Raw genomic sequence first — 23,107 nt, 5'->3', positions numbered from 1 at the left:
CTTTTTTCACAGCCATATCACATTGGCAGCTCATAGTCATCCTATGATCAACCAATACTCCAAGGTCCTTCTCCTCTTCTGTTACTTCTAATTGATGCGTCTCCAATTTATAACTAAAATTCTTGTTATTAATCCCTAAATGCATAACCTTACACTTCTCACTATTAAATTTCATCCTATTACTATTACTCCAGTTTACAAGGTCATCCAGATCTTCCTGTATAATATCCCGATCCTTCTCCGAATTAGCAATACCTCCCAGCTTTGTATCATCTGCAAACTTTATTAGCACACTCCCACTTTTTGTGCCAAGGTCAGTAATAAATGATGATGCAGTGCATCAAACTACAGCTTGTGCACCATACCTACTATAACTTCATAATGTTCAATTTTATTAACTCAATGCCCAGTTTATAAACTGGGGATACTATAATACAATAGCAAGTGTACTTATTTGAGTAGGGTTGCTAATTGTTGATCTGTATTTCCTCACTGTAGAGCTAATCAGTGTCTAACTCCCTTGGGCTCTAAAGAAGCCAAACCTAAATTAATCACATCTATACTATCAGGTCATATGCCTAAATTCTTATTTCACATTAGGCTCATAAGGAAGGTATATGAATTGTCTGTAGTTTTCTGGCCAAAACTCTACATTTACTTTTAAATGTTACTGAACTTTCTTGAAGTATCCTTGCATAGCTCCTGTAGCCAGACTCATTACATTTTGCAGTCAAATTTGAGAGGGTCACCTCTTGTATTTACAGGATCTGTTCCTCCCTTCCTATTTGCCCTCCTGACAAGAAAGACAAGTTAAGAACAGCTGCTATATGCAGATTAGTACCAAATTTACTCTAAGTATCATTCCAACCCAATTAAAATAACTGGGTCAAGAGGAATCTATAACAAAATGATTTTTATAAAGTCTGTTCATCACCATAAGTTTAACCATGATCCCATGTTGTACACATTACTATGAAGTATATCATTAGTACAGTATTTCAGTTTTTACTTTGGAGTCCTTAGCTTTAAATTTTTTTCATGGAGTAGTAGTTCCATAGTAATTTTAACATATGCCCAAAGGAGAACAAACATGCTAGTTGTGTAATCTTCATCTCTCAAATCACAATTTAAATTCAGAATAACCAGCTACTTTTAACAGTGTTTATTAAGTTTACATATATAAACAAACGTTCCCCTTCACACCACATTCTCAATCTTATTTCATACAAGATAGTACTAGCCTTGTGTAAATATCAGGACACTATAACAAGGCTTACATTCCAAAATTCATCTTCATTGTTTTGTCTCTGGTGGTTCATATTTTGCCCACTCTTCCAAGCCACCAGCATAGTGCTGAACTCTGAAAGTACACAGAAGATTGTCAGTGTTATGGAGATGTTACTGCTGGTAATCTTGTGCAAAAAGAATAAAGCCTAGTTGCTTTAAAAGAAAAATGTATTCTCTAGTTTCTTTGAGAAACACTGTACAATAGTGGCAGTATTCACTATTGCAAAACAGTCTAATTGCTCTTAGTTTCACAGAGCAAAAATGCAAATATTTTGCAGTAGTCTTTATAGTTGACTTTCACTTAGTGATCCTATTTCAATTAGAGAAAATGAACAACATAGGGGATTAATGTCAAGCAAGTGGTGGCATATGGTCAATGCATATTGCATTCAGAAAAAAAATGAAAGCACTGGCCATGTTTAAATAAAATTTGATCAAGTAGTTGTGTAATAGGAGTAGATTCACTTCACTTTGGGAGATTTAAGTGGTATCAATTTATTACTTATCAGCTTAGTCCAAACCTCACTTTGAGAGCAGATTCAGATCTATACATTCTAAGGAGATGTTTATAAATACCTTGAATGCATTGGTAGGGTGCTAACATTTCAAACCATTACAGTGAAGATCATTTTGGCCTCACATTTGCACTAGTTTAAGAAAGTTAGAGTTTTTGTTTTAAATCCACCACTCATGTTTTCCATGAATACTTGTTTGATGGGTTCCTCGTTCTTCATTAGCTAACTTGTTATGTTTGCTATATGGATTTCAGATAGGGAATCTCCTTAACAATATTAATGGAGGTGAGGAGAAGAAGGTTCAATATCTGACTGGTCCCTGACACCTTCCCAGATGCTATACTACCTAGAAGATACCATAAAGGGGCAGGTGGATGGGTAGTGGAGCATTTAGGGCCAGAATGACAGTTTAAAAAGAACTGTGTGCTGACATGAACTAAGGAGGTTTTTCCAATCTACAAAGTAACCAAAAACTTAAGGAAAACAAAAAATAGCCTTCTCTAGGAAGCAGTATGAAAACAAATAGTGAAATTTCAACATGTTAAAAACAAACCAAAAACAACAAAAACACAACCCACACACACAAAACAAATGTGGGGTCATAGATGGTTTAGTCTGGTTCTACTGAGAAGAGTAGAGTAGAAGATTGGAATTATGGTGTTCCATTTTGGTATGAACTATTTCCACTTCAATATTTTCTCAGTTTACAAGAGCAAAGACTGCCAGCAGTCCAAACTCTGCCTGAAAGTCAGACTGATGGTTAGATAAGAGGAACCCGAGTAATAAGAATTCTGCAGCTAAGTGCTGCTTTCATCTTATACCTGTGCAATCATGTTATGCCCTTAATTACCATATACCTGAGCAATCTAGCAAAGGATTATATAATTGAGGGCATGATTTGACAATAGGGTTGCACAGATGGCACTGCAATTGCAAGTCAGCCAACAGTTTTGTTGATATGCAACAAGAGAATTCAGTTCAGCCTCCCAGAGCTGTTCTAGTTTTGCAGAGCTGACAGCAGTGGGAAAAGGTCTTGTTACTGATTGACCAGAGATATCTCAAACTACATTCTGGGAACAGAGTTGTAAAGTACCATCTTTATTTTAAAAAAACCCAAAAAACCAAAAAAAAACAAAACACACAGTTTAGGTACTCGTTATTCTATTTGTTTTCTCATCTTCACCTGTACCCTTAAGATAATGGCCACGCTAGGTCAAACCTGTGGTCCATCTAGCCCAATATCCGGTCTCTGATAGTGGCTAGTGCCAAATACATCTGGCAGTAAGAGGGGCAGGGGACACCTTGAGTATGGTGTTGCAATCCCACTACATTATCTGCAGTGAAAAACTGATTAAAAGAATTCATTTAGCTTCCCTGCAACAGCTTTGTCGTTCTCAAGTGCTCCTTTAGCCCCCTGATAATCCTTTAGCACAGCCTGCTTCTGATGTACTTAATTTTTCTTGCTGTTAGTTTCTTTTTTTGTGAGTTGCTCTTCCAGTTTTCTTGGCTTGTCTAATTATACTTTATTTGCTAGAGTTTATGCTCCTTTCTATTTTCATCAATAGGATTTGATTTCCAATTTTTAGAAAGTGACTTTTTGCCTGTAACTGCCTTTTACACTGCTGTTTAGCTTATGTTTGTTCTTGATTTGGGGGTATACATTTATTTTGAGCCTATATTATGGCGTTTTAAAATTAGTCTCCCTACAGTTTTCAGATATTTCACCCTTGTGACTGTTCCTTGTCATTTCTGATTAACTAGCTTCTTCATTTTTGTGCAGTTCCCCCTTTTGAAGTTAAATGCTACTGTGGTGGGTTTCTTTGGCATTTGCCCTCCCCCCCCCAGGGTAAGTTTAATTACATTATGCTTGAGATTACCAAACTGTTCAGCTATATTTCCCTCCTGGACTAGAGCCTGTGCTTCATTTGGGACTAAATAAAAGACTGCTTCTTGGAGCATCTTGTCCTGGCACCCACAATGGAAGAGGCAATCATTTATAGCTTCTAGACGTTTTATGAGCATCCTTTCCTGAAGTGATATGTACCCAGTCAATATGAAGATTTAAAAAAAAAAAAAAAAGCAGCAATAATGGGGGATTTCATCTGTCTTTGCAGCCTCTCTAATCTCCCTGAGCCCACCAAGGAAGCAGTCTACTTTGCAAACAGCAACTTTTCCCATTAATCCTGTTCTCCATACAGGAGCTTACCCAGCCAGCACCTCAATTGCTTACCTGCTGAAGCCCAAAGACATAGCAATATCCAATGCCTTCTTGCTTCGCACTCCTGCCATGCAGGAAAAGACTAGATGGTCAGATTTAGCAGGCATATCTTGATTGTACCGTTCTTTAAAGTCTTTTGGGTTCATCTGTAGAGCTTCCACAACCTCACCCACTGCAAGAATAGATGCAAAGTCTTTTATGTGAAATTCATGAAGGAGTTTTGTTGGTGAAGATTTATATTAGTTAGTTTCCCAGAAGAGTTTGACAAAAACAAGTTGCAATATGTATGACAAGTCACCAGGGTTTGCTTGCAAGTTTAGACTTAAAGGTTTCTGATCTTGTTGCTATTCAGTGATACGTATGACTTACATGGTATGTTGATGGATCCAGGAATTTTTCCAAACTGTCCAATTTCCCACTTCTCTCGAACGTCAATAAGAGTCGTTTGGGATTTTAGCAAGCCTTTGAGTTCTTTATAGGAAAGACTACAATCAGCAGCAGTGTCAAGATTACGAAAGATCACATTAACGGTTCTCAGACCTAGGAAAAGAAAAAGGACTGTTATCCCACAAGAAGCAGGAAAAATCAAAGAAATCTTGGAAAAGGTGGTTACCAGTAATCATGCTAATAAAATAATAATAATAAGATGAGCCAATCTGGGGGAATTTACCACTGAAAATTCACTAAGGCCTGGTCTACACTATGGGGTTAGGTTGAATTTAGCCATGTTAAGTTGATTTAAAAAGACTGTGTCCACACAGTCCTCCTCAACAAGGGGAGTAGCACTAAAAATCAACCTTGCTAGGTCAAATTTGGGGTAGCGCGGACACAAATTGACAGTATTGGCCTCCAGGAGCTATCCCAGAGTGCTCCATTGTGACCGCTCTGGACAGCACTTTGAACTCCGATGCATTAGCCAGGTACACAAGAAAAGCCAAGGGAACTTTTGTGCTCTTCTAATTGCCCTGGTGTCTGGCTGCTCAAAAATCGAATGCCAGGCGATTTGCCTCAACCTCCCACCCCGCCATAAACATCTCCCCCTTACTCAGATATTATGGAGCAAACAGCAATAACAATGGGAATGTTGGTTGTGCTGAGGTCTGACCTAGTCAGCAAACAGCGCCAGCAAGCTTTTAAATGTTCAAAGGCACGTTCTACTACCATTCTGCACTTGCTCAGCCTATAGTTGAGCTGCTCCGTACTACTGTCCAGTTTTCATGAGCCATGGGAGCAAAGGATAGGTGTGACTGTGCGGTGCTGCCGGCAGGGAGAGCAGCCTGAGGCAGAAGCCTCCAGCTTGCATTATATTCCAGGCAGGGCTGAAATCTCCATGAGATGAAACTTAAAGAAAATGACTTGGAATCTCTGGCTCCCAATCGGTGCTCTAAGAGGAGAATAGCCATATCTGTCCAGGTGCCCCGATCGACCTCACCGAGGTCTGCCAGAAGCATCCAGGAGACGTACGATGGCTATCAGTCCTACTGCACCATCTGCCGTGAAAGCAAGGAGCTGCTGCTGTGTAGCAATGCAGTACCGCATCTGCCACCAGCACCCAGGAGATGTACAGTGATGGTGAGCTGAGCAGGCTCCATGCTTGCCGTGGTATGACGACTGCACGGATAACCCAGGAAAAAAGGAGCAAGATGATTGTCTGCTGTTGCTTTCACGGAGGGAGGGGGGCCTGATGACATGTACCCCAAACCACCCACGATAATGTTTTTGTTCCATCAGGCATTGGGAGCTTAACCCAGAATTCCAATGGGCAGCAGAGACTAGCTATCCCACAGTTCCCACACTCACAGTGCACTGCTCTGTAAGTTGATGCTAGCCACGGTAGTGAGACACATTCCGCCGACTTAATGCACTTAGTGTGGACATACGCAAGCGACTGTATAAAATTGGTTTCTAAAACTTGACTTAATTTCATAGTGTAGACATACCATATATGGCAAGTTTACAGATGTTAATGTGAGCCTGAGTTATTCCACTATCTGTCACCATGGTTATCCTAGTGTCTCCCAAAATTAGAAATAAAGTATATACACGTTTCTCTCTTCCCAGGAGTCAGGAAGGACTGGGCTGTTTATTCTGTGTGAGGTTCTAAAGTGGATTTTAAAAAGGTAAAGATGTGAGATGGCTCAATCAAAGAAGGGGGATTTGCTTCCTATCTTTGATCAATACTGACAATGAAATTGTTTCTTTTTTTGAAACTTGAGAATTATGAGGTAAACCTACTATCAGCACAGGTGCAGGCCTTAATCACAAAAATGCAGGCTGTATTTTCTACTAGCATTTATGTTAAGGATTGTGCTTGTCCCTCAGGTTCATTTGCATTTTAATAAAACTCTTAAGCACTATAAAATGGATGTTTATTTACAATCATTGGTTTCCTACTGGCTGGTCATAGACCTATTCCATTTACATACAATCATTTTTATTGCTACCATCAGGTTAATAAAAATAGAATTTTTTTTTTAAAAAGTGATTTATGATGTATAAGAGGCCTAAAAAAGACACTTATTTTGATTGTGTGAAAATTTGTTCCTTCAGTTATTAGCACTCCCAGTAAATATGTGATCATATCTTCAAGACGTCCTCCAGCAAAAACAAAACACTTTAAGTATCAGTCCTTTATACAGACTCAAATTTGTAAGGTATTTTGGTGTTGCTGTGCTCTGCATTCCAACACCTAACTGATTTAGGAGCCTGTGTCATTTCAAAAGCAGTTTAATCACTTCGGAGCCAAAATCCTATTGACAGTCAATTGGACTGAGTTCAGCAACACCTAAACACCTTTAAAAACGTGGGCCATAGTCATTTTAAATTAGAAGCATTCACATAAAATTTAACAGTGATTAAGAGTCACTTTCCTTTGCAATTGCTAAAATTCTCTTGACTTTCCAGATACCACTTGTCTGCTTGTACAGTCATCTTAGAGCTAGGATAGTCAATTATTTTTTGTCAAGGTCCAAACTCCAGAGAGAGAGAGAGAGAGAGAGAGGAGAAAAACCACACACACACCACACAACCCAACAATAAAGTAATAAAAAGATGTCAGGTTTCAGAGTGGCAGTCATGTTAGTCTGTATCCGCAAAAACAACAAGAGTACCTGTGGCACCTTAAAAGCTTATGCTTAAATACATTTGTTAGTCTAAGGTGCCACAAGTACTCCTGTTTTTTTAAAAAGATTTCAGAGTCCATTCAAAAGCATCTGATGGTCTGGATTTGGCTCATGGTCTGCCTATTGACTACCTCTGTCCTAGAGTCTTCAGGCCTTGTGTGCCTGATTATAGAAGGCCCACGCATTTCTTAGACTTCTGTAATCACTAACGAAGAAGGGAATGTCCATAATGCTGCACAAACATCATGGTTGTTCTCTCAAAAGTTTACAACTGAACATTGCCTTAATACTTCTTTGGAACTAAACAATGCATCAGAAAAATGCTGCTTTTAACCATCATCGTTTAAAGTGAAACAAGCACAGAAACAAAAAGAAAAGGAGGACTTGTGGCACCTTAGAGACCAACAAATTTATTTGAGCATAAGCTTTCGTGAGCTACAGCTCACTTCAGAAAATGCATCCGATGAAGTGAGCTGTAGCTCACGAAAGCTTAGGCTCAAATAAATTTGTTAGTCTCTAAGGTGCCACAAGTCCTCCTTTTCTTTTTGCGAATACAGACTAACACGGCTGCTACTCTGAAGCACAGAAAGAGTTTCCTCACCTTGTGAAAAAAAATTATTTTTTTTTGGTTTAAGTTTACATTTAACATATTTGTCTTTTATTTTGTCTCTACTGCTGCCTGATCACATACTTCCGGTTCCAAAAGAGGTTGATCAGTCAGCTCATACCTTCTACCCTATCACCACACCCACCCTGGCTCTCTAATATCGTGGGACCTAGGGCTATGACTACAGTGCAAACAAAATCTATGTTTTTTTCCCATGCATCCGATGCAGTGAGCTGTAGCTCAGGAAAGCTTACGCTCAAATAAATGGGTTAGTCTCTAAGGTGCCACAAGTCCTCCTTTTCTTTTTGCGGATACAGACTAACACGGCTGCTCCTCTGAAACAAAAATCTAGGCGCGCAGAAATACCAGAGTCCAGGGCAGGGCAGCAGCGTCAGCGGATGCAACTGAGTAGCCTCACTTCGCAGGAGCCTGCTCAGTCCCAGCCGTGCAATACTTTTTTTAACATTACACCGCAGCTGCCAGACCCACGCGCCCCCCAGCCCCAGCCCCAGCCCTGCCCCTTCCACGGCCTGCGCCTGTCCCTCGCGCGCTAAGAATGGAGCTTCGCCTCCCCCACGCGATGGCCGCGGCCCCCCTGCCGACGCTCCTCTAAAAGGGGCTAGGCGCTTTCTCCGCCCTAAGCCCGGCACTCTTGCCAGGGGGACAGCCGGCTGCACGGCGCCTACTCACCGGGCTGCAGCGGGCGGCGGCCGCTGCTGCTCCCGCCCCCGGCCGCCCGCGGGACACCAAGCAGAACCCGGGCGGCGCAGCTCAGCCCGCGGCAGCTCCACATGACCGGGCCCTAAGCAGCAGCAGCGGCGGCGGCGGCGGCTGCGTGCGTCTCTGTCTGCCCTCAGGCCGCCCCGCTAGGCAGCGCACGGCGGGCGGAGCTCGCGCTTGCCGGGCCTGCCCGCGCGACAGCGGGGCTGCGCCCATTCAGGGCGTGAGGCGGGGTGCTGGAGCCTGCACACTGAGGGCTCCTAGCTGGGGTTTCCCGTGAAATGGACAAGTGGAGGCCCAGGCAAGTATTTGATTTTTCTGCTTCATAAAAAAAAATCCTTGTTGTGGAGTCCCAACGGTGGAAAAGTAATGTGGAACTTAACAGACGTAAGCTAACAAGTGCAAGCTTTTGTGTTTACCCTTCAGCTAGCCCAGCCAGCAGAGATCGCTCCACACTTGGGACTCCCACATGGCAAGGGTAGTGCTACCAGCTGAGGCTACAGGCTGGTGATTCAGCTGGTAGCATTATGGGCACAGCTCCCATCTAGCCATCTTACAAACAATGTCTCTTCAAAGAAAGGAAAAGGCTTTGGTGTAAAGGTTGAGAAACTCATATTAGAAGAAGATCAGCGGTGGTTTTTCTGTCAAGCAATCGGGCGTACGATTTTTAAAAGTGTGTTTCTATGCATATATAAGATAATGTGGATTACTGAAAAGATGAGTATTTTATAATGCTTTTATAAAGACTCTAGCAGCCAGCCTAGTGGCGTATGGTGGCTGTACATTTCCACATGAAGACCTGTCACTGGTGCAAACCAGTCATGTCATATCATAAACTTTTCCAACCTTCAGCCTAAAAGAGGAGGTAGTATAGTTTAGAGGTGAAAGTAGGGACTAGGAGTCAATAAACTAGGCCCTTGGCCCTACAGTGACCAAAGCATTGGCCCAAAGGATATCAAAGTCTCAAATGCCCGGAGTCAGATCCCCACCCCCGATTCATGAAATTGGCTTAAAATAGTGAAGTTTTTTAAAATAATAGTTTTTCACCTGCCTTATTATTTTTTACCCTATGGGAGAAGCTGTTCACAATCTGTTTGTATGTGATCCTCACAGGGTCAAAATTTAACCTTAAATGTCTACACAAAAATGCAAGCCTCCGCCTTGACTACAGGCCTTATAAATACATGTACCAAAATAATAACAGCAATAGTATTTCTAAAGATCTCATTATCATGTTATCTAGATGCCTTTATGCTAATTCAGAAGTACATCAATTTTCTCAAGGAAAATGTACACAGGTCCCCTCCCCAAAAGATTAAAACAACTTATTTGATACAATTCAAATTTAAGTCACCAGTGCTGCAATCAAATCTGCACAAATCTGATTCCAAGACTGAGGGGGAAAAGAGCAATTTCCTTGAGCATACAGTCACAGCCATTTTGGGTATGTCTACACTGCAGCTGGGAGAGTGCCTCCCAGAGTAGACAAACTTGCACTAGTTCAGTTTAAGATAGTGCGCTAAAAATAACACTGTGGGTCTTCCAACATGGGCAGTAGCTCACACTAGCTATCTGAGCTCAGATCCAGGTGGGGAGGCAGGCTTGGACACGGGTGGCTAGCCTGAGCCACCACCCATGCTGCTATGTCCACCTTGCTATTTTGTTTTCCTTACTAAACTACTATATGCCACAAGGGGCCACAACAATGGTTCCCATAACCCACCCAGCAATATTGTTAATCTATCCAACTATACTCTTAGCCCAGCAGAAGAATCTGTCCTATCTCGGGGCCACTCCTTTTGCCCCTCCACCCCCACGAACATGATACAGTTCTGTGGTGACCTAGAATCCTATTTTCGATGTCTCAAACTCAAGGAATATTTCCAACACACCTCTGACCAACATATTAACCCATAGAGACCTTCCTGCCAACACTACAAAAAGAAGGATTCTGGGTGGACTCCTCCTGAAGGTCGAAACAGCAGCCTGGATTTCTACATAGAGTGCTTCCGCCGACATGCACGAGCTGAAATTGTGGAAAAGCAGCATCGCTTATCCCATAACCTCAGCCATGCAGAACACAATGCCATCCACAGCCTCAGAAACAACTCTGACATCATAATCAAAAAGGCTGACAAAGGAGGTGCTGTCATCATCGTGAATAGGTCGGAGTATGAACAAGAGGCTACTAGGCAGCTCTCCAACACCACTTTCTACAAGCCCTCTGATCCCACTGAGAGTTACCAAAAGAAACTACAGCATTTGCTCAAGAAACTCCCTGAAAAAGCACAAGAACAAATCCGCACAGACACACCCCTGGAGCCCCGACCTGGGGTATTCTATCTGCTACCCAAGATCCATAAACCTGGAAATCCTGGACGCCCCATCATCTCAGGCATTGGCACCCTGACAGCAGGATTCTCTGGCTATGTAGACTCCCTCCTCAGGCCCTTCGTTACCAGCACTCCCAGCTATCTTCGAGACACCACTGACTTCCTGAGGAAACTACAGTCCATTGGTGATCTTCCTAAAAACACCATCCTAGCCATTATGGATGTAGAAGCCCTCTACACCAACATTCCACACAAAGATGGACTACAAGCCGTCAGGAACAGTATCCCCGATACTGTCACGGCTAACCTGGTGGCTGAACTTTGTGACTTTGTCCTCACCCATAACTATTTCACATTTGGTGACAATGTATACCTTCAAATCAGCGGCACTGCGATGGGTAGCCGCATGGCCCCACAGTATGCCAACATTTTTATGGCTGACTTAGAACAACGCTTCCTCAGCTCTCGTCCCCTAATGCCCCTACTCTACTTGCGCTACATTGATGACATCTTCATCATCTGGACCCATGGAAAAGAAGCTCTTGAGGAATTCCACCATGATTTCAACAATTTCCATCCCACCATCAACCTCAGCCTGGACCAGTCCACACAAGAGATCCACTTCCTGGACACTACGGTGCTAATAAGCGATGGTCACATAAACACCACCCTATATCGGAAACCTACTGACCGCTATTCCTACCTACATGCCTCTAGCTTTCATCCAGATCATACCACTCGATCCATTGTCTACAGCCAAGCACTACGATATAACCACATTTGCTCCAACCCCTCAGACAGAGACAAACACCTACAAGATCTCTATCATGCATTCCTACAACTACAATACTCACCTGCTGAAGTGAAGAAACAGATTGACAGAGCCAGAAGAGTACCCAGAAGTCACCTACTACAGGACAGGCCCAACAAAGAAAACAATAGAACGCCACTAGCCATCACCTTCAGCCCCCAACTAAAACCTCTCCAACGCATCATCAAGGATCTACAACCTATCCTGAAGGACGAGCCATCACTCTCACAGATCTTGGGAGACAGGCCAGTCCTTGCTTACAGACAGCCCCCCAATCTGAAGCAAATACTCACCAGCAACCACACACCACACACCAGAACCACTAACCCAGGAACCTATCCTTGCAACAAAGCCCGTTGCCAACTCTGTCCACATATCTATTCAGGGGATACCATCATAGGGCCTAATCACATCAGCCACACTATCAGAGGCTCGTTCACCTGCGCATCTAGCAATGTGATATATGCCATCATGTGCCAGCAATGCTCCTCTGCCATGTACATTGGCCAAACTGGACAGTCTCTACGTAAAAGAATGAATGGACACAGATCGGACGTCAAGAATTATAACATTCAAAAACCAGTTGGAGAACACTTCAATCTCTCTGGTCACTCGATTACAGACCTGAGAGTGGCTATACTTCAACAAAAAAGCTTCAAAAACAGACTCCAACGAGAGACTGCTGAATTGGAATTAATTTGCAAACTGGATACAATTAATTTAGGCTTGAATAGAGACTGGGAATGGATGAGTCATTACACAAAGTAAAACTATTTCCCCATGGTATTTCTCCCTCCCACCCCACCCCCAACTGTTCCTCTGATATTCTTGTTAACTGCTGGAATTAGCCTACCTTGCTTGTCACCATGAAAGGTTTTCCTCCTTTCCCCCCCCCGCTGCTGGGGATGGCTTATCTTAAGTGATCGCATCCGATGAAGTGAGCTGTAGCTCACAAAAGCTTATGCTCTAATAAATTTGTTAGTCTCTAAGGTGCCACAAGTACTCCTTTTCTTTTTAGTACATGTCTGTCTACCTGAGCTGGGTGGCTCACTCCCAGATGCAGTGTAGACGTACCCTTTGGTACTCAGTGCTTAGAAGAAAGCTTACTGGAAAACGAGTTAGGCCCTGATCCCAAAAACACTTACATACATGCTCCACATTACTTTGTGAATAGTTCTAGTGAAATCAATGGGACTACTCATGATAGTAAAGTCAAGCACATGCATAAGCATTTGAGGATTCAGGCTTATGCATGTGCTTGACTTTACTACCATGGGCAGCTTTGATTTGAACTAACTGCAGTTTCCAGGTTGTCAATACACTAACACAATAACACCCATGTCTTTATAGCCCTATTCCAGACTTCCATGGAAAGTAAAATATATATGTATTTGCACTTCAGTCATTTGTAAACTAGAATAGCAACAACAAATTTGGATCTAGCTGCTGTCCCTATAGAGGTATGGCAGATCTTGTTCCACATGAATGTATCATTTTTAGATTAATTTCTTACTAAGAATTAATTTCCACAGCAGTTTGACATGCTTTGTTTTAAATTGAAAAGTCATACTTACAAATGAAAACAAAGATTTAAATAAAAAAGAAAAAAAATGACGAAATGGTGGCAGGGACTTGTTACTTGTGATGATGAAATCCAATATTTTTATTCATTATTTGTTGAGAATTGACACGCCTCTCAGTGCTGTACAGAAAAATGGAGAAGACCCTGTTTCAGCTCCCAAGAGCTTATTATCTAAAGGGACAATCAATAAAGAGCAATTCACAAAGGATCAGCTGAACAGGAGATTCAATCACACAACTATGCAGGAGTGATTTTAAAAGTAGATAAATAAAAGCAATTCTTTAGATGGTGGGTTGGCACTGGTAGGCCTCTTGGCAATTTTGAAGTTGGATGAAAGGGGAATGGAGGCAAAGATGGCAGACCTGGATTTGGGGATGGGGGGGTCACAGCATTTTAGACATAAACAGCAAGATGGAAGAAGCACAGAGTGAGCCGTTAGTCTGAGGTGAGAAGGAGCTGAGAACAGAGATGAAGGCTAGAGGTGTAGAACCAAAGTGTCAGTTGCAAGATGAAGTGACAACATCTGGTTAATGCACTGTCATTTGATTAGCATCAATTCTGTACTCTGACAGGAATGATCTTGAAGGCAACCACCTGCAAAGCTTATACCTGCCTTCTCAGGTTATTATTGCTGTAATCATTTTTAATTAAATTGGTGCAAGAGGTCTTACTACCTGTGGTTATTCTGGATATTTGTATTCAGATCCCCCATTAGCAACTCATATTTTTAACTTATGAAAAGCATATGAAAACATATGAAAGCTTTTGCCCTCAAGTACATGTGTGTAATTCCCATTGTACTTATTTGGGTTACACAGATGTAATTCAGGAGAAAATATGGCCCATAATGATCATTCTGTGTATTTAAATAAAACATAATTTAGAGCCTTATCTTGCAGTGCCTCCACCTGCACAGCTTTCATTGACATAAAGAAGTGTTCTGTGCAAAAGACTTGCAGGATCAGGCCCTTTTAATTTTTCCATTATTTTTGGCTAGACTGTCCATTTCTCACTCTAAAAGGGTTTAGAGGCCCACCTTATGTTTCAGCAAGTCGAGGATTAACTCCTGTCTTGGATCTGACACAAGTGCACAAAAAGTACTCCCGGGGGAATTTTTCACCAAAAAAATGAAAAATTCTGTGCACAATATTTTCAAAATTCTGTAAAATTCTGCATATTTTATTTGTCAAAATAACACAATATAATCATACCAGTTTCAATTATTTTTGGTCATTTATTTCAAAATACCTGTCAGCAAGTATGTCTGTAACAATACAGACAAAAAAGATTCAGGAAATGTTTTTTGACAAATAGATTCCTTACTAGGCATATTAATACAGAACTCTGAGTAATCATTCATTTAAACTACAATACAGAACCGTATTTTCTGCGCCCCTCAGAAGCAATGCAAATGCTTGGGGGAATCAGGGATAACGGAGGAGTGAGCGAGAGGGAAATAATTTCTGGGAAGGAGCCTGGGTGTGAATTTGGAGGGATGATGGATATGGATGGGAAAAGTATGGAACAGGTGTTTTTCGGGGGTGCAGAGGGATTGTTGGCGAGCTTCCCCCATGCAGACCCTGGCTGACCCCTAGCCTCTCTCATTCAGTCAGGCACATCTGCCTCTGTCCCCATGTGTCTCTGCACCCCCATGTGTCCTTCACCCCCTGTCCATGTGTCCCTCTGCCCCCACTCAGAAACCCCCTCCCCCATTCCCATCTGGCCCTGCACTCCAAGCCCATCCCCATGTGTCTCTGTGCCCCCACTCAGCCACCCCTGTCCCTATGTGGCCCTGCACTCCCTCACCCATCACCATGTTACCCTGCAGCTCCCTCCTCCCTGTGGCCCCGTGCCTCCGTGCCCATTCAGCTCCTTCCCCAGTCTGTCCTCCCCCACTAGCCCTTATGAGCCCTTGTCTGACCCCACAGCAGCTCCATGCTATCTCCCCATATCCCCTGTCTCCTGACCTGGCCCGACAGGAGCTGTGAAGAAGGCACTACCGTACAGGCTATTTTTCATCCCTAGCTGACCAGGAGCTGCTGCTCTGTTCTATCACCACAGCTTCCTCTGGTGGGCAAAAGGCAGAACTGCAGCAACTTTCCAGCAGAAGCTTTTTTCTGCGCAAAAAATTAAAAGTATGAGCAGCTAATTAATTATGCACACATGCAGTGGCACAGAATTCTCCCAGGAGTAAGTAAGGCTGGGTACTAGAAGTCCAAACAGACTCTCAAAAGGTACACAAAAAACTATTGGTGAAATACTGGCCCCAATTGAAATCAATGAGAGTTTTGCCATTTATTTCAATGGGGCCAGAATTTCACACTGCTAGGCGTGGTCAAGCTGGTGAAAGTGCTTAGAATGCTAAGGACAACACTCAGCGCTGGGTTGTATTCCAAGATAATGTGGTTGTCTTGTTACGATCAACCATTTTGTTTTCTTATTGTACCTACCTCATTCTTACCTTCATAAAATGTATGAAGATGTATGAAATTGTCAGGAAGAGACTTTGCTGATTAAGGTCCTGATTCAACTTTCATTGAAGTCAATGGCAGTCTTTTAATTGACTTCAGAGAGAGTTAGATGGGGACCTAATGATTCAATCTTGCAAACACTTGTTACTGGCATAGTGCTTACTATCATAAGAAGTCCCATTGGGCTGTTAAGGGCTAGGTAGAACTCGATGCGTTTATAAATACTGTAGTTTAATTATTTAGTGTGTGTATAGTCATCTAGCCAAGCAATGGCATCTTCAGTGGCATGATGCAGTTCTTCTAGGCCCCTGCTGAACCTAGTCAGCAGGCATTCATTGGCAATGTGCGTCATCATCTGTGTTGCACTGCAGCTGCACAAAGGGCTGTCACGAAGGCTCCAGTGATACTGGTTGGCTGCACAGAGACCTTGCCCATTCCAGAACCTATTCAACAGGGACCACTGGCGACGGGGCAGGTCAAAACCAGGCGGGCAAATTGTGGGGTCGGCGACGAGGGACTGGTTGGGGATTTTAACAGATATTCATTCCTCTTGCGGGAGTACTTGTGGCACCTTAGAGACTAACACATTTATTTGAGCATAAGCTTTCGTGAGCTACAGCTCACTTCATCGGATGCATTTGGTGGAAAAGTTAGTCTCTAAGGTGCCACAAGTACTCCTTTTCTTTTTGCGAATACAGACTAACACGGCTGCTACTCTGAAACTTTTTAAATAGATATGCTGAGTTTTAATTTTTATGGCACTAAGGTATCTGCCTCAGAGTTAAGGTTGCATTACAGAGTTAAAATTGAACAGGACCTTTTAACCTTTAGTTTGTTTATAACAAACAAAAACTAAATGGTAAAAACCACAACACAGAATATAAACTTTGAATACTATTTCAGAGTAGCAGCCGTGTTAGTCTGTATTCGCAAAAAGAAAAGGAGTATTTGTGGCACCTTAGAGACTAACAAATTTATTAGAGCATAAGCTTTCCGATGAAGTGAGCTGTAGCTCACAAAAGCTTATGCTCAAATAAATTTGTTAGTCTCTAAGGTGCCACAAATACTCCTTTTCTTTTTTTGAATACTATTGAAATCTTTCATGGTGGTTTGAGTAAAAATTAATTGATTCAGAAAGAATGAGTTGAAAATTGCCCATTTTGGTGATTTGTTTAACTGCATTGTCCCACTTTGCTTTGTAGCTCTTTTGCAAGAAATCTGAAGCACTCTGGAACCAGCCCATTGGCTACATTGGTGTCCCCTCAAATGCATGCTAATTTCTATAAGATCAGTTACAGATCAGTAACTGTTCGTCTGTGAAGAATTTGATAACTTCTCAGCCATGATGAAAAATGTGTATGCGAAGGCAAATCTACCAAATTTTAATTTGACAACGAATCTGCTGTATGCAGTACAGTATTGTTGAGCCATGCTGGTTCCAGGATACTAGAGAAACAAAGTAGGTAAGATATTGGACCAACTTCTGATGATGAGAGAGACAAGCTTTTGAGCTACACAGAGCTCTTCTTCAGGACAAATCTGGTGTGATATGAATGCTGACAGTCACTCCCTGGGGAGCTTAAAAAACATAGAAGAGACATTTTCTCTTTATCAAATAACCTTATAACCTAAGAGAAAGTTCCCTGAGCTGGGAAAACAGACTATGAATTAAAATCTCTCAAACCTTGGCAGAAATAAGGCAAATAAACTTCCCAAATGGATGGAATGTGACAGTCAGATATACTCATCTCTTGCTGTAAAAGCACTGAGCATATGAAGTAACTGTTAAGGATTTGCTTTACAGTGCAAGTCTGATGAAGTTGGGGGATGTATTGTTTTTGGGTATATGTTGGAAATGGAAGTGAAAGCATTATGGAGCACTGGAGCGTGTTATTAACACTATTGTATGCAATATAAAAGTGGAAGAGAAGCAGGGCCGGCTCTAGGCACCAGCAAAACAAGCAGGTGCTTGGGGCGGCACATTTCTAGGGGCAGCATTCCGGCGCCAGCCATGCCGCCCCTAGAAATGTGCCCCAGCTTGCCTCCACCTGCTCCCCTGAGCGTGCTGCTGCTACTCCGCTTCTCCCCCCTCCCTCCCAGGCTTGCCGCACGTGAAACAACTGTTTGGTGCAGCAAGCCTGGGAGGGAGGGAGGGGAAGCCGAGCAGCGGTGCGCTTGGGGGAGGCGGTGGTGATGGAGTGGAGGTGGGCTGGGGTGGGGAGCAGTTCCTCTACCCTCTCCGCCCCCGTTACTTCCTGCGCTCCCCTTGCCACCCTTGCTCACCTCCGCTCTGCCTGCTCCCCTGAAAACGCTGCCTGTCCCTCGCCTGAGAGGGTGGGGGGAGAAGCAGAGCCGTGGCAGCATGTTCAGGGGAGCAGGCGGAGCGGAGGGGAGCTAGGGCGGAGAGTTGGGGGGGAGCCACAGGAAGCAATGGCGGGGGGAATGCTGCACCCCCAAGGGAGGAGGTGGGGCCAGGGATTTGGGGAAGGGGTTCAGAAGGGGCAGAGCCGAGGGTGAGGGGGCATGAAAGAAAAGCGGGGACGGCCAAAATTTTTTTTGCTTGGGGTGGCAAAAATCCTAGAGCCAGCCCTGAAGAGAAGGCACAAGTTTTTTCCCCCTAATTTCTTATTTCCATACTTTTAAGGTTTGGGGTGGGATGGGATGTGTCCTGCAGTAACCTTAACTGTGACTAACCATAGTTTTGCTTGCTAATAGTAAGTCTATATTTAGTTTCTTCTTTTCAATGTTAAAAATGGCTTAAACCTAGTGCCATGTTTGAAGACAAAGCCACCACCATCTCCATGGAGATTGTAAGCTCTGCATTAGCATGAGTACAAAAAATGGCCATATTCTGATTTTATTTACGCCTGTGTAAATCCAGATCAGTTTTTTAGTTCAGTGAGATTAGTCCAGATTTGCACTGCTGCAACTGAGATCAGAATCTGGCCCATCAGCAGCAGCTGTTGAAAAAGCAGGGTTGCATTGTAGTGCTGTGAATAAAGTCTTGTATGCAAATAATTTTAAATATGTAATTTACATAAACAGTAAGACTTCCAATCACCCTAAAGAAAAAATAAATCAAAATTTTATTGAATTTGCTTGAAACCAGAATTAAAGAGAAGTATACTACATTATTACATTTTTAAGCAATCTACAATTAGGTGAATAGGTTTTTCGTGAATACAGGGTATTTGCACCTCTGTCCCTTTTCTGGTCTCACAGAGTGCACCTCCTCCAGTGTCAGGCCTTGTGTCTTACTTCTCCTGAGGCAGAATTCCTCTCTTGGACCAGACTCTGAGATACAGTACACTACATAGGGATGATGCTTACCAAGCAGTTAGAGTTGGGTTCTTCTCTTCAGGAGTCTGAGACCAGACAGCCGTCTTAAAACCAGAATATTGTTTGCTTTAATAGTGAAAACAAAGCCCTCAGAGAAAAAGGATTTTAGGACAATCTACACACTTCTATTTTACCTAAAGTCCTACCATATAGTAATGGTGACCTAGGCAAACATAGTTTCTCCAGACACCCCTGACGGTCCTGTGTATCAGTCTAGTTACCCCAAACAACTCCAACATTTACCCTTTCTTTGACAGGGTATACCTTTTTAACCCTGCCACAGGTGTTTTCTGTTTTGTTTTGTTTTTGTTCCTCTCGTTCCCAGGCCTTTTCCAGTTCTGGCATTGTCTCTCATCCACCCTCAAGTATTTGCTGAGAAGTGGCTTATCCTGAGCCACTGTTTTCCTTCCTACTTGTTTTTCCTGATAACCCCCCCTTAAACTAAACCAACATATTCATACAGTAAACATCCCCATAATCTGGTCAATATACAGTGTTCATAAATTATTACAGAGCAGTTTCACTTCTATCACCGTAAGAACCATTACTACCAGTAATGACAGGCACAATTTAGAATGCCTCCAGAAAGTCATCTCTAAAGCGTTTAGAACCATCTGATTTTTTTTATCATTAATGTAATTCTGTCACATGCTACTTATTAGAGACTGGGTTAACAAAGCACTCTACCTCCTACATTTAATATATATTTTACATCTATTTTTTCTTAATAGTGGTTATTACTTATGGCTAAGTAACAATTATCATACCTTTGTCTTTCTTTTACCAATCTCCCTTTCACTTGTCTAGGACTCCCACTTGTATCATATTTGAACTTAGTCCCTAATCCTGTGATTGGATCTGCACAGAAGCCTTTTGTCTGCAGGAAGTCCCACTGGTTTCAATAGGACTCTGTGTGGGCACAAGGGTCAACCAACACAGATCCAATTATACGATTGGGGCCTTCAACTGTAAGTTTTTTGGGGTGGGGAACATATATTTGTTTCTGTAAGGTACGCAGCCCACTTTGGGATATTCTACAGAAATTAACCTCAAAACTCATGAGTTACATTTGTTTAAAGAAATTAAGATATGCAAGTAGCTCTCTTATTCAGTTACCCAAGTGTGACTGGGTTGAGTTTATATACATCCACAGCAGAACACAAAGACAGTGAACTCACTCCTTTAATAGGGTTTGACTTTACTGATAACTCATAAACAAGAATACAGCATAAAGCCTAAATTTCTTCACAGAAATTTGTTATCCCTAGGATCAACCTCCAGAACTTCCTTTGTTCTAGTTCTCTCTTTAGAGGGAGCTATACCACCCTCTTTGTAGCCCACATGGAATAATTGTTAAGTATTATTATGTATTTGTAGTGTGGTAGTGCTCAGAAGCTGTAGACCATTGTGCAGAAACATACAACAAAAGTATGGTCCTTGCTGTAAACTGCTACAGTGTGTCAAGAAATCATTTGCTGTTGTGGAGAGTTCTAATACCTGCTAACCCAGAAAAGTTCCACAAACCTCTTATTTTGAGTGAAAAGACCTGAAAATTAATAAGGAAAATCAAAATAGTTATACTGATAAAATGACCATCACAGAATATTATCAAAGTCCCTTATTACCAACTATGCACTAAATTGCAGAATTTTTCTGACTGGACTTGATCCTGATCCTGCAAAGTTAATCATGGTAAAACTTTACAAAGATCTCAGGATCAAAATCTGTTAAAACTAATCCTACAAAGACTTGCACATGTGCTTAACTTTACACATGTGAGTAGTGTATTAACCTTAATGAGACTACTCATGTGTGGTTAAACACAAGCATAACAGGCCTAAGTTACTCATTCTGTGTGTGATCTTGGGCAAATTTCACTTGACCTTGTATTGCCAGGAAATCTATTTGTAAAATTAGGTAAAAAGCAGGATCTTACTGAAAATCAGGGGTGAAATCCTAGTCTCAATCAAATCAATGGACATTTTTCACCCCAGATATCTGAGTTCAGCAGCCTAGGAAGGTGAATTACACAAAAGATTTATCACTGCATATGTAGTACCATCAAGTTTATTTATGAAATTTGCAAACTCAACCACTGTCTTCAGTCTCAGGCGAGTCAGCATATACTGTACAGTTTTTGCTACATAATTAAGCAAAGGAAGCTTCCACAAATGTCTAATACTCCAAAACCAGAAAAGACTTGAAATAGTAATTAAAAAAAAATCTGATAAATACAAAAGTAAATGTAACTTTGGAGCCAAACCCAGCACTCAGAAAAGCTATCCTAAAAATTTACAACTACATATGTAAGTGGGATTGCACTGGTGTAACTGAGGGCAGTATCTGGCTTCTGGCGTTTATCTCAGTTGATATCTGAACTTCTATTTATGTCTGAAGAGTGTGTACATCTTAATTTGATTGTTTGTTCCTGAGGTAGAAATAATGTCTTGTATGTGTCTACCGTTTGTTGTGCTCTAATAATAATAATTAGTCTATTTTAATCTATTATCTGCCTTGTATACTAAGGATTCACTTTAAAGACAAGGCTGCCATTTGGAGTGCGGGAGGGAGTGGCAATCTAAACAATGTCTGTTTTAAACCAGTATTTCATACCTAAGGCCCAAATTCTCTAATGGCAAGCCTTTATGCATGTGCTTAACTTTATACATGTCAGTACTGGTGTGTAGAGTGTGTGTGTGTGTGTAATTCATTGAAGGACTTGGGCTTATATAACCAACATTTTCTATAATTGTATTAAGGAAAAGATTATTTTGATGCATTTGTAGCTGCAAGATATTTCAGTATGTTTTTGTAACCCATAATGTTGTTATTGGGGAATCTTGGATTATTACTAAAATTACTGATCCTTTAAAATAATTTAATATAATTTTGTGGGTGTTTGCCTTTCCCTCCAGACATGGAGTTATGCAAATAGAGGCATATTATTTCTTTTCCATTCACAAAGGATGTATTTTGAAGAACGTATTGTTAACTTGTTCCTTATGAGAGTTTTCATGCTCAAAACAAGAATAAAGCATTTCCCAGAAATGAGAAGTGTGACAAATTGAAACTGGCACATATAGCTGGTTCACTAGTTGCCCTTCTGCTAGCCTTTCCATATGGTATCCTTTTTGACAGACATTTGCAAATTTGACTTTTAGAGGCAAGGAATAAAAACGTAAAGATCTGTTGCAGTTTTCTGTGATTTTTGGCTTTAACATGATATGGGTTGGAATAAAATACTTCTATAATTCCTCTTTTGAAATACCTTTGGTAAAACAACCCAAAGAATGTACAATTCTATGCTGATAAAATTCAGACTTTAAAATATGAGACAGAGTATTTATGATATGAAATGCATATACATATGAAAGATATAATTCTGACTGATTCATTTATTGTTTTCATTTTACAGGTAATGACAGGACCCTCTATAGACAAAAGAACACAGGCAGAAATAGGACTGATAGAACTAGCAGCTTTTTCAAAGGGCTCAAGCTAGAGAGTCAGAGGAGATGAAGCCACAGCTAGTCTCCTCAGTGGGAGAGAGGAGCAACCCCCCAAATTAACACTTAGCATTTACTGTTACCAGCAGCTTTTTCAAAGGGCTCAAGCTAGAGAGTCAGAGGAGATGAAGCAACAGCTAGTCTCCTCAGTGGGAGAGAGGAGCAACCCCCCAAATTAACACTTAGCATTTACTGTTACCATTATCTAAAACTTCTGATACAGTAGCACTTAAAGGCCCCAATCAGAATTAGGGCCAGGTTGTGCTAAACCCTGTACAAACACATACAAAGACAAAAAGAAAAGGAGTACTTGTGGCACCTTAGAGACTAACAAATTTATTAGAGCATAAGCTTTCGTGAGCTACAGCTCACTCCAAATGCATCCGATGAAGTGAGCTGTAGCTCACGAAAGCTTATGCTCTAATAAATTTGTTAGTCTCTAAGGTGCCACAAGTACTCCTTTTCTTTTTGCGAATACAGACTAACACGGCTGCTACTCTGAAACCTGTGATGATACAAAGACAAAAGCTCTACCCTGAAGAGTTTACAGTTTAAGCCCCAGAGCCTGCAATTTGTTCCACTTAGAAGTCTTCACA

General features: G+C 41.7%; 1 protein-coding gene across 2 annotated transcripts; it reads right to left on the bottom strand.

Annotated features, from left to right (window-relative positions):
- Positions 1–1,147: 1,147 nt before the first annotated feature.
- Positions 1,148–8,654, bottom strand: TSTD3 (thiosulfate sulfurtransferase like domain containing 3). 2 transcript variants are annotated; one of them, XM_038397520.2, is made up of 4 exons: positions 8,440–8,654; positions 4,390–4,560; positions 4,033–4,192; positions 1,148–1,360 (listed from the first exon to the last, which is right to left on the bottom strand). In XM_038397520.2, the coding sequence occupies exons 1-4, from the start codon at positions 8,540–8,542 to the stop codon at positions 1,294–1,296; spliced, it is 501 nt and encodes a 166-aa protein (XP_038253448.1). In that variant the 5' UTR covers positions 8,543–8,654; the 3' UTR covers positions 1,148–1,293. The 2 variants fall into 2 exon arrangements, with proteins under 2 accessions (XP_038253448.1, XP_043366639.1); XM_043510704.1 differs by lacking the exon at positions 8,440–8,654 and adding an exon at positions 6,891–6,966.
- Positions 8,655–23,107: the final 14,453 nt, after the last annotated feature.

The sequence above is a fragment of the Dermochelys coriacea genome, chromosome 3 (assembly GCF_009764565.3).
Source record: "Dermochelys coriacea isolate rDerCor1 chromosome 3, rDerCor1.pri.v4, whole genome shotgun sequence".
NCBI lineage: Eukaryota > Metazoa > Chordata > Testudines > Dermochelyidae > Dermochelys > Dermochelys coriacea.
The sequence above is the reverse complement of the archived record's forward strand: the minus strand, read 5'-3'. Positions and strand labels throughout refer to the sequence as shown.